The sequence below is a fragment of the Agelaius phoeniceus genome, chromosome 21 (genome assembly GCF_051311805.1).
Source record: "Agelaius phoeniceus isolate bAgePho1 chromosome 21, bAgePho1.hap1, whole genome shotgun sequence".
NCBI lineage: Eukaryota > Metazoa > Chordata > Aves > Passeriformes > Icteridae > Agelaius > Agelaius phoeniceus.
Window position 1 is genome coordinate 10,327,191 of NC_135285.1, and position 18,905 is coordinate 10,346,095.

Sequence of the window (18,905 nt, forward strand, 5' to 3'; positions counted from 1 at the left end):
CTGTTTTCCTTCTGTGGTTGCAGCGGTTGAGCTGTGTTGGTTTAATTCTGCCCAGCTCTTTCCTGGGAAGACCTATTACTTTCATTCCCAGAATGTAAAATCAGCTTCTAGTTAACACCTTCTGTAACTGGGCTGAATTATTTGTGGGGTTTTCTGACCTATCTCATTTGCTAATTTAGACCAGATCAAGAAAAATTTGCTTTTGTAGATGAGGCCTTTGAAAATGAGCTTTTATCTAAGCTCGTTATCGCTGCTTTCTGGGGCAGTTAAAATGCTGTACTCTGAACTGAGATCTTGTCCAAAGAGATGGTTTCAAGTTTATCCTTCTTGTCAGAATTCCCACTCACATCTGTGCCGTTCTCTTTTCCTCCTGCAGTGCCCCAGCACCCACACAGAGCTCAGAATTTCATTGTACTTTGCCAAACTGCAGATCTGTTTAATCCTTTCCAATTCTTAGCGTGCTCATGGGCAGAAAAGCTGACAGAAACATGGGCTGATGGGCAAAGGAGTGCTAGAGTTCATTCTGTTGCATCAAATTTGGGTTCATTAGTACTTGAAGGGGATTAGAAGCAGGTTGCTCTTCTGGATATGACTTTTGGTAAAGGACTTTGTCTCAGCTGAGGTAGTTCTGACACATCAACCCAGCAAAAGGCTGGGAGCAGTCTGTGAGATCACTGAGTGCGTGTGGAGGAGTGAAGCTGACAGGGAAATAATAGCAATTAATCTCCCCTCCTTTGTCAATTAATCCCAGTACAGTCATGCTGGGTAAACAGCTTATTACTTCATATTAGGATCACAGAACAACTTTATGAAGCTTCCCATAATGTTTCTCTTCAAAACCCATTTCTGTGGCAGCTTAGATCTGCCATGAACTTGGGTTTAAGCTGCCTCCACTGATTAAAGTGAACTTGCTACTCTGATGAAGAATGCTTTCTGGGGGCGGCAGGGGTTCCTTCTGTGTGTTTGCTTCTTCAGTCTGAGGAATTTGGGGAGTGTTGGGATAACAATGCAAGTCAGGAGAAATTCCTTCTTTGCAAATTAACTGCTTCAGTGCTCTCTCAGTGTAGTGCAGGCAGATGAACCTTCTCTCTGAAATGTACTTGTTGCAAAAGTGGTGCCTGATTCCTGAGAGAACAACATAACAGGTCCTGAAGAGTCTGTTCAGCACATGGTTTGTGCTCTAGCAGAGGATATAGGTACCCTGAGAGGATACAAGAAGTACAAATCAAAAGATTGCATGGGTACTAAATGAGGTGCAAAGGAGAGGGAATCTTGCATGCTCTTGGAAATGATGGCAACTGTGGTCAAGAGACAAAGCATATTAGGAAAAGTCTGTCTTTTAGGGGAAAAGAAATCCAACAAAATGAATTCTGAATTAATTTTTTTCAGAAATGGTTTCAGTCCATCAGGTATTTATTGGGCAATAGGTTAGGCCAGGCCGAGAAAAAGACAGGTACCTCCATTTGACATGGACACTGACTTTTAACCTGCAAAAATGTTATCACTGAAGTTTGGATCATTCATTCTTTAAAAACTTTTAAATGCCCTAAGTGCCCCCACTGGAGCTAAAGCTGTGCTCAGGCAGAAGAGGATGTGTCCTGCAGCAGGCACTGTGCACTGGGCAGCCCCTGCCATGGCAGCCATCCAGCCCCAGGCACTGGCCCCTTGTGATCATGGGAACATTCTGAGCTCTTCTGCACATGGCTGAGGAACACTTCTACTTTCATGAGAAATCAGAAGGGGATGTGGTGTGAATGTGTCCCAGTATAATTGGAGAGCTTATTGACCATCTCACTTTGTTCAGCCATAATGTCTTTGTCTCCTTAAAGAAGTAGAAACCTTCTGTGCAGCAGCTATAAATGGTGACTCTGTAAGGGCACCAGCCCAGATCAAATGGGCTTGAATTCCTGGGTCATGGGTCAGGAAATAAATGGGAGATGCTTCTTCCTTCTAACCACCTTTGGATAGATGTAATTTTTTTGTGCAGGTATTTCTTAAGTCAGATTTGTTTTAGAGATGGCGCCTCTAGAGCAAGGGCAGCTAAAAGGTTAAGATAGTAAAGAGATTAGAGGCCTGTTCCACCTTCAGCCAAATCCCTTTTGGTAAATATAGCTGAAGGGAGCCAGGCAGCACTTGGTGAGGCTCCCCCCCTTCCCTTCCGCTCCACGTTTCTCCTCCCTGCTGGATCACAGCTCCATGTTAATCAGACCTTTTGACTTCCCTGTCATCTGATCAGAAGGCTGTGAGTGCTGCAGTCCAGAGCCTGCTTGTGCCTGGTGCCAGGTGAGAGCAGAATCTGTGCTGGGTGCATTGGGGTGTGATGGATTTCCCGGCAGTAGTGTCCAGGTAGACTCTGTGTGTGTATGTGGAGATAAATGTGTGGGTGCATAAACCAAAAGAGGCATCTTTTTGAAGACATTGAATGTTCTGCAGTCTTCACAGTTGTTACACTTTATTGTTGCAGTAGTGGCTGAATGTGCACAACTGCCTGTTTGTTTTCTCCTGAACAAGAGAAGGGTCAGAGTAGCTAACAGAGATAATGTTCCAAATCTGTGCTGGGATAGGTCTGTGTGTGCACAGGTCTGTGGCTATCTGAGAAGTTTGGACTCCAAACAAGCACTCACCATATCCCTCCCACTTCAAGTATCTGTAAAAGTCACTGGCATGTTTGGATTGAGTAAAATGACAAAAGTGAAATGGCTAGGGGAGTTGTTGGAACGCTTTTTTAAATATCTTAGTGATACTGCTCATGGAGATTCCAGACAGTGACATGTGGGAGGTTCTGTTTGCTTGGACCTGACATTGATACAAACAGACTCCAAGTTTGGGGAAAGGCTCTCAGATAACATTTCTTCACAGAAATAAGAAACTTCTCTGGGTCCTTACAACACAAAAATACAACTCTGCCTCCAGAAATTTTGTAATAGGAAAGTAGCTATATTAAAAAACAAAATAAAAACAAACCCCAGAACCACAGAGGAAAAAGGAGACTGCAGCAGCTAATTTAGTACAGTGGCTAATGAGGAAAGAGAGAGTTTTGATTGTGTACTGCCGTGTCTGAACCTGTACATTCAGCATAATGCAGGGAATTTCTTTCCATCCAGTTTGACTTCAGGGAAACAGACCATGGTCACTAAAACCTGAGACTTTTCTTAGTGAATACAGCAGAGTGGAAATGTCTGTGCTCACAGATCACTGGATCAGGGAACAGGGAGAAGGAAAACTGCCTGATGGACCCTGATTATTCCCTCACTAGTGAATGTGCAGCAGGGCCTGGGTTCGCTCTGCATTCGGAACTCCCCTTGTTCCTATGGTTTAGGGATTGCACAATGGTGGAAATGCAGCTTTTTGGCTTAGCCTATGAAAAGAACATTTTGGCCTCACTCAGGGACTTTGGCAGCTCACCTGGACCACAGCAGGGCAGGAGATTGTGTCCTGGCTTTGCCCTGCTGAGGCTGTGGGCACTGCTGGGCACTGCAGGAGGCAGGGAGCAGGGATATGCTGGAGCACACATTCCTGGTGTCAGCACGGACAGGGGCCAGCTGGGAGGGTCAGAGCCGGGCTGGATTAGACCTGGGCAGGGCAGGGCTCTGCTCCCCCGCTCCAATCCCTTCTCGTGGGACTGGCACCAGAGAGCGCCTGCACACACGGCCCTGCCAGCCCAGCCTTTTTTGTCATCCCTCCCCCCCTTCACCCCCATTTTTTTCCCTTTACTGTCACCAATGTCCACAAGGAGTCGGCCATGAAATCTGTGCTGATTGGCGTGATCCTGAGGGGAATTGTGCTGCTGGCAGGTAATGAGATGTGTACAGTGCTTGCAGTGTGTCCTGCCGGTGTGTGTGTGCCTGCCCAGGCTGGGTGTGTGGGGAGTGCTGGCTGGAGGCATCCGGAGGAACCAGAATTGATTAGATGGGAAGAATGTTTTTATTTTGAAGAGACCTAAAGTTTTGTTTTGGAAACTTTAAGGAGAGGAATTTCCTTGTTGCACGGGTCTGGCTGGCAGCTCCACAGTCACCGTGTGCAGTTGTGCCTTGTGGGCAGCGTCAGAGCCTCCGAGGCACGGGGTCTGTGCCCCTCACCTCCAGGTGAGCTCTGCAGACACACAGGTGCCTCCCGGCTGCTTCTGGGAAACGTTAGTTTTGCTTTTTCCGGGTGTTTTGCAGTTTTTCATTTTTCTGTATAGATCGGAAGCTGCCTTGTGGAGAGGTCGGTTTAGTGGCTGTAGCTCAGGACCAGCCCTTCGGTGCTCGGTGCCTTCCCCAGCCCCTCCGCTCCCTCGCCCCGAGCGGCAGCGCGGTGGGAGAGCGGCAGAGCAGGGGTTGCCATGGAAATGGCGGTAATTGTGCAAATGGAATTGTCTCGGGGTCCGTTTGTGGCGGCTAATGCTCTGCCTACCCCCTCTCCCTCCCCTCCTTTTTCCTTTTGATAATCATAATACAATCCCTAATTAGGATGCAGCAGGGAAAGGTCGCTAGGAATTCAGCTGCCTTAAGGAGAGGGCAAGGCAGTGCTGGCCGGGCAGCCCTGCTGAACTCCCGTGTTTCAAGGAACAGACCTTGTCCTTCAAGGTTTTTTGATATCTGACAGCTAAATTAGAATATTTCACTTCATTTGTGCTTATTCTTTTAACATTTTATGTATCTGTTGAAGTATATGATTCTTAGACTGTATACAATGACTCTTTGCTTATTAATAGCAGCCAGTAAATCATTCCCTCCATTCAGGCAGTGCTGAGCTGTGTGGATTTAATCACACTTGCATCTACAGAACAGGACTGTTCCCACACAGCTGTAACACCCTGAACGTGGGGAAGGATTTGTATTTGAATATTTGAATATACTGGAGGCTGTGAAAACTCAGCCACTCCTGAGTGTTTGTGACCCAGTCCCTGTGGGTTGGTGGCTTGGGGCTGTTAGCTCAGACACTGCTGGATTAAGGGAATGTTTGAAATCCTTGACTCCAGATAGCAGCCTTTTAGATACCACTTGTCTGATTTTCAGATAACAAGTTCCACTGCTTTGCTATTGTTAGTCTTTAACTAGATAAGGAACTCATTAAACCTTTGAAAGTCTCCTAATGGTGTAATGAATCAGATTGGTTGCTTTTACTATTGATGGCTCAAATAAAAGTAAACATTTCAGCTATGAAATTTAGAGCAAACAGAAGAGAGTACTACTTGTTTACAAGGAGAATAACTTGGTTTTGTTACTTGTTTTTGTTGAACAGAGTCACGTCCTCCAATTTATTTTTTTTTAATAAACCTGAAAAGGGATGCCTATACTGCTCTTAGAAAAAACAATTAGTGTTGAACAACTTCTTAATATCTACTTCCCAGTGGGTCTGCAAAGACACAACTGTCCATGTCTTGGACAAGATTGGAATAAGAGATATCCAGGAAATGATCTGTACTTTTGGAAACTGCAGTGATGTAGCTCCAGATAACTGCTTAGTAAGTCTTCCAGGAAAAAAAATTGTCATTAGCCAGATTTTTAGAACTCTTGTGCAATCTACTTTTCACCCATTGCAAACAAATAATCTAAGAAATGGAAGCAGCTGCATCCCTTGGGAAAGTGTGGTGTTTAATCAGCCCCAGCCTGGGGCTGTGCACCCACCCTGGGGACCCCCATCCCACCCCGTGTGAGGCACTGGGGGCTGGGGGCAGGAGCAGCCCAGGCAGGAGCTGCTGCAGCTGAGAGAGCTGGGACCTGCTCAGGCTGGGAATGTGGAATGGGAAAAGGGGCCTCTCCTGCCTCCCAGCCTTCTCAGAAATGCAAAAATTCACGGCATCTCTCCTTTTGTTATCCAAAGCAATGTTAGCTTCCCCTCATTGTCTTGGTAAATATCAGCAACTCTGATCTGGAACAGAGCATCTCTAGGATTTGGGACTGTACCAAACCTCTTTCCTTATTCAACAGCCTCCCCCCTTAAATCTGACTGCACACTTGTCTCCTGCAGCTTGGAGAGCCCTCCAAGAAAACCCACCCTGTCCTCTCCCAAACTGGGATTCCCCAGGCACGGTGATGTCCCTTATACTCTGTTTATTCCAACACATTTCCTTCATAGCTTTGTGCTGCAATCTCAGTTCTGTCCCTGCTGTTCCTCTGCTGAGCAAGCCCTACAGTAAGAGGAAGAGGCCTGTGCTGAAGATGCTGTTGCTTACAGAACAGCTCTGGCACATCTGGAAAGTGCAGAGCTAGAGCCTTGCATTTCTCTTTCAGTGCTTCCCAGAGCTCTGTCCCTACACTGGCACAATCAGTTTGGAGCTGGAAGCTGCTGCTCATCTCTCTGCAGAGCTCAGGGGATAAACCATCACTGCAAATATTCAAGAACCTGTATCTTTGCTAAGTTTTTATTTTTAATTACACATCAAGTCCAGCTCCAGTGCTCCTAGTGCCCCATCTCCCCTCATCTCTCTGCCCAGGCAGCTCTCTAATCTCTTTGACATGCACATTCTGTCTAGTGGCTTTTCTTTACAAATGTCCTTTGTGTTTTGATTCCCCTCCTTTGTGTGTGAATTCCTTCTTTTTCCTCCTGCTGCCCTCGTTGTGCTTGCTGGCTGGATCGGGTGTAATGCTATTAGATTGGGATAATCCATGCTTGGTTTATCTGTGGGACTGTCTCTGAAGATTAGTGAAAACCAATGTTATAGGCTAGATAAAGTGAACTGGTTCAGGGCTCCTCTGTCAGTCTGGGATGCTCAGGAAAATGACAGCAGATTTTCATTAGCCAGATCTGGTAATTTACTTGAGCCCCATAGGGATCCATGTGCTGCCAGAGACAGAGCGGCGGTGCAGGACCTCACCCAGTTCATTTCTGCAGAACTGGGCAGAACTGAGATCAGCTTAGTGCCAGCATGGCAGAGTGCCTGTGGAGCATGTTGTGTTTGCTGTTTGGTAATGAATTGGGTTTTGTGAGTTTTACAACTGGTGGGTCGTCTTGGAATTGGATTTTTTTAACTGAGGCTTTCCAGTAACTTCCTGTTTTACTGCTGTCTGCAACACTGGTGCCTGGATCATGCTCCAGTCAGATCTATAGACATACCTGGCCTTTCAACATACCAAATCTACTAAGAAAAATGCATAAATTCCTTGTCTGGCTGTTTTGGTCCTTCCATACCTTCTGCATGTTGAGCTTGGGCCAGGACAGCAGTTGGTGGGGGATTTGGGCTGACAGACCAAAGTTCTATAAATAAATAGCACCTGGGAGGACACAGAAGTTTGGTTTTCTTGCTCTTGCATCATGGGCAGGACCCTGTGAGTGAGTGTGGGGCTCCTTGCTGGCAGCTGCTCCCTGGAGAGAACTGGGGAGGGCTGTGCCTGGCAGGCTCTGGGAGGATGTCCCAGTCCCAGTGAGATCCCATCTCTAAATCTCTTCCGCAGGTGTGGAATGTGCTGTTAACATCAATGAGTGTGAGGAGGGTCCCTGCAAGAATGGAGCTGTCTGTGAGGATGGCATTGCTGACTATTCCTGCCACTGTGCCCCTGGCCAGGATGGCATGATGTGGGGAGGGAAGAACTGCTCTGTCCAGCTCACTGGGTGCCAGACTCACGACTGCCAGAACGAGGCCTTGTGCATCCCAACCTACCAAGCTGAGAGCCACGGCCACCTGTGCCAGTGCCAGCCTGGTTTCTATGATGCCACGTGCGCCACACCAACAACGTTTTCCTTTGCTTCCAGAGGGTATCTCCTCATTGAGCTGCCTGAGAACACTGAGAGCAGGAGGGGCACGGGAGGGGCCAGCGTGTCCCTCCGCTTCCGAACCACTTTGCCCAGCGCTGTCCTTTTTTACCGAGGCCGTGAGGCCGAGTACTTGTTCCTGGAGCTCTTGGATGGCATCCTGCATGCAGAGCTGAAGAGGGAGGATACTGGCTACCCGCTGCTCCTGAGGGGGCTCAGAGTGGACGATGGCCAGTGGCACAAGGTGGAAGTTGTTGTGCACAGCACGGTGCAGCTGAAGCTCTGGCACGGCTCTTGTGAGGCCGGGGTCTGCCTGCAGAGCTCTCCTGTCCCACCCAGCGCTGCTGTGATCCCACAAGCCTTCCTGAATGTGTACATTGGAGGTGCTGAGGATCCAATGGCCAACAACACGCAGAGCCAGCAAGGCTTTGTGGGCTGCCTGGAGGACCTGCAGGTGGACGCTGAGGCCGTGCTGCCGGCAGATCTGGCGCTGGGGCAGTCGTCCCCGGCGAGGCCGGGCTGCGAGCGCACCGAGTGGTGCCTGTCCCAGCCCTGCTCCCACCGAGGGCTCTGTGTGGACCTTTGGGCCACCTTCAGGTGTGACTGTGCCAGGCCCTATGGGGGCCCAGCTTGCTCATATGGTAAGTGCCATGGGATTGACACCTGCCAGCTCCACAGGTACTGGATGGATGTTAGCTCTGGGAACAGGACTTTCTGTTTGACCAGGGGGAAAAATAAAGCAAAAGCCTCTGTGGATTTTCTTTCCTGTTTGCTCCTGCACGAATGACTGTCAGTTTTGTGGTGCAGGTTATTCCTGGTAGAGCCAGAGGCTCTGACATCACCTTTTAACAGGGAAGTTGTTTTATTGTGAAAAGTTGATCTTGAGCTTCTGAGTTGAGGATGAATAGGAATATATTGCTTTGTTGAAGGAAGCTCTTTGACCATTTTGAGTTAAAATCATATCTATTTACATTTTTTGCTGCTGTAAGGCTTGTATTAGTATCTGGCTTTCTTTCAACTCTTCTGAGCCCTAAATATGACATGTACTGCTGTTACCAAATTTACAAATTTTAAAAGCAACTCTGTATCTCGAAAGTCCTTGAGTAAATCTGCTGGATTGGCAAGGGCTCTGCTAGACCTGTATTTCACTCTCATGCTACTTGGATACTTGAATTTGTGTCCTCCAGAGGAAGCAAGGACACATTCACCTACTTCTTAGTGTCACACACCTGTGGGGAGGAGCATCATTACCCTGGCACACATGGAAAACATTGAGAAGAGACCTTTGCCCCATTCCTAAGGAGCTGCATCCCCGTGCCAGCTGCATTCCCTTTATCTCTGAGCTGAAGTTTGTTTCTTTTCTCTTCCAGAGCGCCCAGCAGCAACATTTGGCCTAGAGAATTCCACCAGCTTTGCCTCTTTCACCCTTTCTGACAGCCTTGGGGCAGACTTCAACCTCTCGTTTTTCCTGCGGAGCCGGAAGCCCGATGGTTTGTTACTGCAGGCCTGCAATGGGACAGGCCCCTGCCTCACCCTGTACCTGAGGGATGGCCAGCTCAGCATAGAGACGTCCCCTGCAGACACTGTGACCTTTCCAGGGAATGTGGTTGATGGGAGAAGACATTTGATAGCCCTGTCCTTCCAGGGAGGCTCTGTTGGTGCTCTGCAGTCAGACACACTGGTGGAGCTGGGGCAGCTGCCAGCACAAGCCCTGGGGGCTGGCTCTGAGGTGTTCATTGGGGGGCACCCAAACCCCCACAGTGCTGAGCTGTGGGGGGGCTATTTCAAGGGCTGTTTGCAGGACATCCAACTTAACAGCCACCAGATAGAGTTTTTCCAGGTGGAGAACGACAGTGTGCCACAGGACCTCAATAGGACTCAAACTGGAAACCTTGTGCATGGCTGCATCTCTGATGACACCTGCCAGGTATGTGCTGTGTGGTGTTTGTCTCTGTGTGTGCAGGGGTTCACTGTAGTTCTGTTATTCCACAGAAGTCTGACTGTTGCTGATACCAGAAAGAGGAGGTTTCTGATGTATTGAAGAACATACGGTTTTCTGTGCTCCCACCTCACTCAATATGCTACATATGATTTAAACACTGAGTTTTCTCAAGCTCCCCTGTAGTTTTTGTGGTTTTAGAACTTGGGCAATGGCTTTTGTGCTGCCATCTCCACTTTGCTGAGCCCACATAGGTTCCAGACTCCCCTCCCTAACCTGTAATCTTGCCAGCCCCTCCCTTCATCCCATTCCAGTTGCACAACAGCCTCTTCCCCAGGAATCTGCCATTTCAACAGCAGAGGCTGAAGGAGCTGTCTCCATGTGCCCTTGGATCAGAGCCTGGCTCTCCTCTGTGCCACAGCTGCTGATGGGGAGGCCATACCCCCTAGGCTTGCCCTTCTTGCTTATGGTGCTCTCAGGTGCTGTCACAGCTCTGGTGTTAGGGTGTCCTTCTGGTGACAGAACTTCGGGAGCTTCTTGGGAGCATCACAGTTTGTTTCATCCATTCCTCACCTGTGCTTTTGTGCCTTGTTCTTTTCCAAATTGCTGGAGTTCCTGTTGGTCAGTGCTATGCACAGGGGGGAGCAGGGGCTCAGGAGTTTCTTGTGCAGAGACCCTTGTTCTTCCCTCAGTGCTCTTGAGTCATTGTTTCGTTTCCCTCCTCTCTTGATTCAAATGCTGCTTGTGCTCATCTTCACAATTCTACCAAAGTCTCTTAGACCTCAAGATTAATTACTCTGCCCCTAAATTCCCCTGTTTTGTTTTTCAGTCTGAGCCATGTCAGAATGGTGGCAGATGCATTGTCACTTGGAATGATTTCCATTGCAGCTGTCCAGCAAATTTCACTGGGAAATTTTGTGAAGAGAAAGTCTGGTGTGAAAGTGACCCATGTCCTGAAGGCACCACCTGCACAGATGTTGTGGCAGGATATGTGTGTAAGTTCTGTTCTCCTGCTTGTGTAAAATCCCCCCCATTCCCTGTCTCTCTAATCAATGTTCCCAGTTTGTGCTGTTGAAAACACTGCAAGCACATGCTGCAAGGAGGACACGGAGTGGTGCCCAGGTACATGCTGCTGCAGCCAGCCTGGGCTCTGTGGGCTTGTCCTGGGTGTGGCAGAGCACAGCTGAGGAGTAAAAATTGCTGCCTAAGAGCTGGATGTTACTACAGGAGGTGCAGTTGTAAACAGGAAGAGCTTTAAGGCTGCCAGCAGCTCGCCTGTAATCCCGCTCACACTAAGCTTAGGGGTTCTTAGGGAGAGAACCTGCCAGGGGTGTGCCATTGGTCTGGCTCAAACAGGACACCAGCTGTCTTTGAAATCCTCGTGCTCTCTCCCTTTATTTATAGGTCTGGCTAATGCAACATTCAATAGTTATTCTGCCATCGAATTTACCACCAACGCATTAGTGACCAGAACTCTGAGCAGCCTCCACTTGGACTTCAGAACCAGAGATGAAGATGCTGTTTTGCTTCGGGCTGTGGAAGAGGTGGATTCCCTGCAGGTAGCCATTAGGAATTCCTCCCTGCTCGTTGACATCAGGAGTGGGAACAGCATCGAGGGTGTGAGCTTCGTGAGCCCGCAGCCCGTCGCGGACGGGGCCTGGCACAGCGTCTCCGTGTCCATGGAGGAGCCGGCCGCGCTCTCTTCGCGGTGGCTGCTCCGCTGGGACGGCTCGGTCAACGTGACCCTGCAGGGAAGCGCCGGCAGCCTGGACTTCCTCAAGAACAACGCCTCGGTCATTCTGGCCGAGAATTTCACCGGCTGCCTGGGCCGGGTGCACATTGGGGGGCTCTTCCTGCCCTTCCCGCCCCAGCAGCCGTACCCGCAGGCCGAGCAGTTCCTGCGGGCCGGCCCGGGCAGCGTCCGGCTGGGCTGCTCCGGGGCCGACGTGTGCGCCTCCAGCCCCTGCCTCAACGGCGGCACCTGCCAGGACCTGTTCGACGCCTTCCGCTGCGGCTGCAGCGCGGGCTGGGCCGGGCCGCGCTGCGAGGCCAACGTCGACGACTGCCAGCCCAGCCCCTGCGTGCATGGCGACTGCGTGGATGCCGTGGCGGATTTCCAGTGCGAGTGCTTCCGCGGCTTCATCGGGAAGAGGTGCGACATCAACGTGGACGACTGCGTGCGGCACCAGTGCCTGAACGGAGCCACCTGCGTGGACGGCATTTACGGCTACTCCTGCAGGTGCCCCCCGCAGTACTCCGGACCTCGCTGCGAGTAAGTGCCGGGGCTGCTTTGATACAGGGGCAGGGGAGCCTCTGCATAAACTGGACTTTTACTTTGGGACACTCTGGGGAAATTTTTCATTGCAAGCATCTCGTAGGTAAAGAACCTAAATTCTGCTGTGACTTCGAAGGTGCTGTCCAGGTCCAGTCCCTCACTGACAGGGGTTCAGCCTCGTACAGGATAAGGATCCTTCCTTTTGATGTGGTTTTTCCCTGTGCTACCTTTCAGAGCTGTTTGAAGGGCACATACTCTGGCCTGTTGTCATTTCCCTCTAGCACTCCCCAAGATGTCCATCTTCTCTGTGACTTGATTCCCCTCTGCCATATTCCTGATTTAAAACAAAACATCTTGTGCCAGTTCAAATGGAACACGAAGTTAAATACTGACACAGCTGCATTTCAGTGATCTGATCTATCCAGGATGATTTTCCTGTTGTTCCTGCTGCATGCTGGGACAGTTACCTGGTACTGGCATTATCCTTCCTGGGGCCTGGCTGTACTTTTCCAGCCATGTCCTGTCCCTGCCTATATTTTCATTAGCAAGAATAGGCCTGTCTGAGTACTGATAGAGCTCCTGTCTGTTCCCAGGGCATGATCCAAGGAATACTCTGATGTTACAGATGATTTCTGAGACTATTCCCTTTGTCACTTCCTAGAAATACCAAGCACGGTGTTTATGACCCTTGCCAGCCCCATTCCCCCTGAGCCCCAGAACACTCTGCCCTTCCCCAGAACCTGAGTGCTTTAAGGCTGTCCCTTGCTCTCCCCAGGTGGCCGTTCCCCCCTCAGCAGTGTGGCAAGAACTTCACCTGCTTGAACGGCGGCAGGTGCATCACTGAGAGCTGGGGAGCCAACTGCTCCTGCAGGCCTGGCTTCACTGGAAGGAAGTAAGTGCTGCTTCACCCGCCTCCATGCCCTTGTGCCAGTCAAACAGCTGCTCCTAATGGGAACACGAGCTGTTGCTTGGAGCAGAGGGAGGCTTCAGATCATCCAGCTGCCAACACCAGTTTTTGCAGTGAGAACTGCTTCCAAGATTTTTCAAGCACACTAGGCTGTGTTGGAGACCTGTGCTGGCCTCAGTGCCATAGAAACCACAACAGGAGGGTTGGTGTGAACAGGGGAGAATTTCAAATTGTTTGACTCCAGAGAAAGCACCTGGAGAAGCTGCAATGGCCGTTTTCAAACAAAAGAGGCTTTTTTAGAGTGGATGATCTTGTGTTCTATGGCACAAGAACATATATGACAATTCTAACACACTTTGTTTCCAGCTGTCAAATCAACATAAACGAGTGTGACCCGAACCCGTGCCAGAACGGGGGCACGTGCCAGGACTCGGAGAACAGATACGAGTGCGTGTGCAGCGCCAGCTTCACCGGCGAGCGCTGCGACATCAACGTAAGCACTGCCCGTCCCTGCGCCCTGCTGGGCCCTGCCTGCTCTGCCCTGCCTACAGCACAGCTGGGCAATCCTCAGTGGGTGCTTTTCTCTGCAGTGCTGCTGCTTATTGGTCTCCAACACATAAATAACTGCAGTAAATGCTCCTCAGTATCTGCATGTGCTGCCATATGGCTTTTGGGGCTGTCTCTGCACATCTCCATAGATTGCACAACTCTTTGGACAGAAATCCAACTCCTGCAGTTGACCCAGCTTCCTGGAGAGTGGAATTTCATTTGGTGTTTTATCTTGGATAAGAGTTACTAAACACCTTCCCTCTCCAAAGATCATCTGAGTAGAAATGGATGTTTGGAGAAGGGAGGTTGGATAAAGTCGGGCCAAGAGTGGTTCAGTTCTGTGTGAAAAGCTGAGTCCTGTCCCTGAGCTGCCCATCCTGTGTGCATAACCCGAGTGTTTGGGGTGGGGCTGGGATCCTTCCTGGGGGGAGGTGGGATCCCTACCCCTGCTTTCTCTGTGAAGCTGTTGCATGGACAGGCAGCTTTTTGGGTAACCTGGGAATGTACTAACCCATCCTGCATGGAAAGGGCTCTGTGCCAGGCAGGGTTTGCTGCTGTTGCTGTTACCCAGGGCTCTAATGCACGTGCCAAGGTCACCCTGACATTTCCAGTTTGCATGCACAAACTCCTTCAGGCATCTCTATCTCTGTCTCAGGACATTTCTGTGGATTCCTTGTATTCATTTTCATCACCCTCCCCTTGTTTTTCTTCACTCTTTCCTTTCCCTCCCTCCCGCCCTGGTGGGGCAGGGAGGGGCTGGGATGGTGCTCGTTGCCACCAGGGACAGCTGGAGCTCAGCTGAGCTCCCTTTGCTCTCTGCTCCCACAGCAGCAGCTCCGGGGCCCTGCTGGCCCCTGGTGGTGCAGGACTAAACCCGCATGCTCTGGAACTAACCCTGCCCAGCACCCGGCTTTGGACAGGCTCGGGGAATCCACCTGGACTCCAGGCACTTGAAAAGGGCAGAAGGGCTTCCAGATCCCCTGGGAATGTTCCTTCTTTGCTCTGTGACATGAGCACAGACTGAATGGCATCAAAAAACTGTAAATAGTCCAGCCTGAATTATTTTGGTTTTAGCTGTAAGGTGGCCGATACTATTGCTAGCAATAAGAAATATCTTATTTTTAAGCTTACTGTAATTTTAAAACTTTGTTTCATGACAAAAATTCCACAGTTGTTTTAGTATGTTGTTGTCTTCCATGCCATCCTTGATTCCACCAGAATTAGGGAATTCTCATTTCCCTTCTCAGTACTTGGGCTTCTTATCATCTTCATCTCCCATCCATGTCCTGACCTCTTCAACATCTTCCCCTTCCTGCTGCAAGTTCTGCAATTCTGTTTCACAGTTTAACAGCTTAATCAATTCTCTGCTTTGCCATTACAGGCATTAAGGCATCATTGAACTTTTTTTTAGTATCATTCCCCTGCTTGGAGAAATTTTTTGGGGTTACTGAAAATTCACATTACTCTGCATTAACTTTAAAGTTTTTGGGTTGTTTTGTTTTTTTTGTTTGTTTGTTTGTTGATTTGGTTTTTTGGGTTTTTCTGTTGTGTGTTTTTTTGTTTTTGTTTTGCAACACTGGTCACAACTTTGCCAGTGCAACCTGTGTGTTTTAGTCTGATATTGATAAGAAGGCACCTTTAAAGACTCCCACTGTAGATGCTGAGTAAACTGGCATTTACATCTTAAGGGGCTGTCTTGCTGTGAAAAAGTGCTGTTTTTTGCTTTTCTACAAACCTTTTTCTCTCTAATCCGACCACTTTGGTCAGTTCTTGCAGTTATTGTAACCGCTGGGGTTTCATTGTTTCTCCATTAATTTCTTTTACAGAAAGGGACTCCAGGTGCTCTCTTCCCCTCCCCACTAATTGAAGTAGCTGTCCCTGTAGCCTGTGGCTCTGTGCTGCTCCTCAGTATTGCTCTCATATTCATGGTTCTCACGGCAAGGAAGAGGCGCCAGTCCGAGGGGACCTACAGCCCGAGCCAGCAGGAGGTGGCAGGAGCTCGGCTGGAGATGGACAGTGTGCTAAAGGTGCCGCCCGAAGAGCGCCTGATCTAGGCCCTGCCGTGCCAGGGCCCGCACCTGCAAGGGCTGCCTGCACCTGGAGCTCTTCCAGCCCTGGCAGCAGCAGAGCCACCCCCTCGCGCTCCCCTAAGGCCGCTCCCCAAGAACGGACATCGCACGCAGGCAGCGCCAGCACAGCCGGGCTGGCACGGGAGCCTCTGCCCTCCCTCTGCCCTGCCCGGGCTGCCCAGCGCGCTCTCAGCAGGAGCTGAAGTGGCTCTGGCTCCTGTCCCCTCCAGGCAGGAGAGGCACATTAAATCTGCTGTCCAAGGCAGGGTGACCCGAGGCACCTGTGCAGGTTCAGCTCCCTGAGTCCCACTCAGGAGCTGGCAAGGTCGTGGCTGGTTTGTGTATTCTGCTCTGGTTTGTCAACAGCTGAAAAACATTCAAACTCTCTCAGCTCAGGTGTGTGAGGTTTTCAGAGTCTTCAACAGCAACAGCAGCTGTGACCTCCCTGTGACAGCCCTGTGTTACAGGGAATTGTCAGGAATGATCAAAATCCTTGTATAAATCAGTGCTGAATGCCCTGCTGCTGTTAGACATTCCCATGGGTACCGTGCAGGTTTGGGCCAGTGCTGGAGCTGCCAGGTGCTGGACTTTGGGTGTGCATGGAGGGCAGAGGGGGCAGGAAAGGGCACCAGCCTCCGGTGCATGCCCTGGGCTCCGCGGGCCAGGGGAAGGGGGAGCTCCTGCCCTGCAGCGCTGTCAGCACAGCGCAGCTGAGGGAGGCACTGGGGCTGAGGGGGTGAAGTGCAGCTGCGTCCTGGTGGAAGCTCTGAGTAACTCCCTGTTCTACCACAGCAGCGAGTGTGGGCGCACCTCAGCCACTCCTCCGTGGTGGGAGCAGTCGGGGCTGCGGGGGCTGCCCTGCTCCTCGCACTGGCCGTAGCCACGGCGATTGCCATGAAGAGGAGGAGAGCGACTCAGGGAACCTACAGCCCGAGCCGGCAGGAGAAGGACGGGGCCCGAGTGGAAATGTGGAACGTGATCAAGATGCCCCCGACCGAGCGGCTGATCTGAGCTGGGGGCACGCTGGGGGGGACAGCTCTGCACGGCCTCGGGCACTGCCCCTCGGGCTGCTCGCTGCAGCCCAGCCCACAGAGCATTCCCAGCAAACGCTCTGGCTGTGAAAGCGGCAGCGCCGGGGAGCAAAAACGCCACTGCTGAGGGCCGGGGAGGGAGCAGTGGCTGTGGCACAGCGGGGACACGGAACCAGACAGAAGATGGGGCTGTGGCACAGCCGGAGCCTGCTGGGCCCCTGCTCCTGCAGGCAGCAGAAAAACCTCCCTCAGGCAGGACCACTGAACGGGAACTAAACCACTGCATTCAGAAATAATGTGAATAATAAGGTTTTTTCAAAAAGACACATGCCTGTGACTCCTCTGCAAGGCTAAGCCAGGTGAGTGAGTGCTGGGAAATCCTTCCTAGAGCTGCTGGAGCTTTCCCTGAGACCAGACCAAACCACAGGAATATGTGAAGTGCCTTTCTGATCCTGAGGTGCCAGTTCCAGTTGAACCTTTGTGAAAGGAGGGCGTTTCCATGTTTGATCCAGCTCCACCACTCCCGAGCAGCTTGGACCATGGAACTGACCCTTGAGAGAGCATCAGGTGGTACCTGCTGGGGTGAGGAGGGGAGAAGGAAGAGTTCTAGAGGTGACCTCTCTGGACTGACAGGTTTGGGCTTGCTGGTACAGGAGAGTGGAGTTTAGTTAGCCAATCTTTTAACCCAAACGAGGGTTGGTGTAGGTGACACAGCATCTGCTTTCCACTGCACTAACAGGGGTTTGATTTTGTGGCTTTGCTCCTCCTGTTACTGTTTTAGCTGTTGAATGTGCTGTTTCTTCTTTAGCATAATGTGGCAGAGGCTGTGGAAGGAAATGCAGCACAGCAGGCCAGGTAAGGCCTAAGGTCATTAGTGTTTCAGGATAATCACAACAACTATCAGTAAGGAATATTTTAGAACAGCGTCTGCTTTTTAATGTCCAAAATACTATTAAAATCAGGGTGGGAACCTGCCTGCTGTAGCTCATTGCCACAAGAAAATGCTGTTTATTCTGGTCTGCTTTTGGATTTTATTTTCTACTGTAGCTGTAAATGTTTCTGTAATTCCAAGCAAAGGGAGGGGCCTGGAACTACTGCTCACATGTGTTCGTTTAAGAACAGGTGTGTCTGTAAGAACAGGACTCTGCTACAGGCAGCTGCTGACAAAAATGAACATTTTAGAAAACAGAAGAAACCAGGAGTGGGAGACAGACAATATTTTGCCAGTAAGATCACTTTCCCTCTAGGAGTGGAGAAGAGTCAAAGGTGAGATCCCAGCTGTGTCTGGCAGTGACAGGGAGGCCCTGGCTGCAGGTGGGAGCCTGTGGCTGCTTCCCTGTGTTCATCAGCAGTGACTCTGCTGGCACTGGTCTGGCACTGGTTTGCTCTGGGCGTTCTCCAGCTGCTCCTCTGGGAGGTCCAGCACACTTTGGGAAGTGCCAGTGGCACTGCCCGCTCCCCTTGTGGCACTGGGGCTTTGGGGGCAGGTGAGGGGGGTTTTCCTGTGCCTTTGTGCACAGGAGGCTGCAGGGCAGCAGAGCCAGGACAGAGGGGAAGGAATTCCTCCCTGGGCTGAGGGAAGGGAGCAGGGTGGGCACAGCCCTGGGGCCCCTGTGCTGCCAGGCAAAGGCCTGCAGGAACCTCAGGGGTCTCTGCCACCTCTGCCCCACACCCCGGGGCAGGCCCTGCTTCTGCTTTTTTGCTGCACTCTGGGTGTGGTGTTTGTACAGGAATGAGGCAGCAGCTTGGGACCCCAAGCACCCAAAGCCACTATCAGCAAAGGTGTTCAAATACTCTGCCAGTGTCTTGAGCATTTCTGCAAAATAATTTATGGAAGGTGGTTTTGTTTTTTCAATAATGAACTTAACTTTCTTTTGATATTTAATTTTTGAATATATTTTTTCACAAAACTGGACTTGCTGTAGTTAATGATTATGATCCTGATTTCTTTTTTAATTGTAAATTTTATAATTTGTAAATAATTAGAATGTCCTTCAAAAGAAATTTACAATAAAATTTGGTTAAAACCAGACCTGGTTGTTGACTTGTTTTTCCCCAAAGAACACCTTTGTGTCTGGATGCCGATCATGGTCTGTGCCACACCCCCTGCACAGCTGCAAACGCTGATGGCTCTTCACGGTTAAAGGATTCATTTGGTGACAATTTGTCACGGCCCAGAGCCCCGAGCCCAGGCCAGGGTGCAGAGCTTGGGCCAGCAGCAGGACAGAGCTGCTGAGCACCAAGGGAGGGAGCTGGGAAACCTCTGCTCTCTGCTCACCTCCCTGAGCTGCATTTTACCATTAATCCCTGACTTGATGGGCAATAAAGAGACTGGAATGGGGGGAAAAGGGACTCTGAAGCCTCCAGCCAGAGTGAACAAAATACAGAAATGGTTTCACCTCTTGTGCAGCAGCAGATGCACCACAAACTTGGAAGAGGTTTGTCTTGTCTGTTTGTT

At 50.4% G+C, this 18,905-nt stretch overlaps 1 protein-coding gene across 5 annotated transcripts in view; it reads left to right on the plus strand.

Annotated features, from left to right (window-relative positions):
• The window catches only part of CRB2 (crumbs cell polarity complex component 2), a 54,710-nt gene extending 36,231 nt beyond the window's left edge, over positions 1-18,479 (plus strand). For 3 of the 5 annotated variants that reach the window (XM_077189119.1, XM_077189120.1, XM_077189115.1), the window contains 7 exons: positions 7,380-8,318; positions 9,048-9,604; positions 10,446-10,611; positions 11,021-11,888; positions 12,667-12,783; positions 13,165-13,291; positions 15,174-16,351. In XM_077189119.1, the coding sequence (XP_077045234.1) occupies positions 7,380-8,318; positions 9,048-9,604; positions 10,446-10,611; positions 11,021-11,888; positions 12,667-12,783; positions 13,165-13,291; positions 15,174-15,401 (3,002 nt within the window). In that variant the 3' untranslated portion in view covers positions 15,402-16,351. Of the gene's footprint in view, positions 1-7,379; positions 8,319-9,047; positions 9,605-10,445; positions 10,612-11,020; positions 11,889-12,666; positions 12,784-13,164; positions 13,292-15,173 lie in introns of all 5 variants that reach the window. The other 2 variants (XM_077189116.1, XM_077189117.1) reach the window with 2 other exon arrangements.
• The last annotated feature ends 426 nt before the right edge of the window (positions 18,480-18,905 follow it).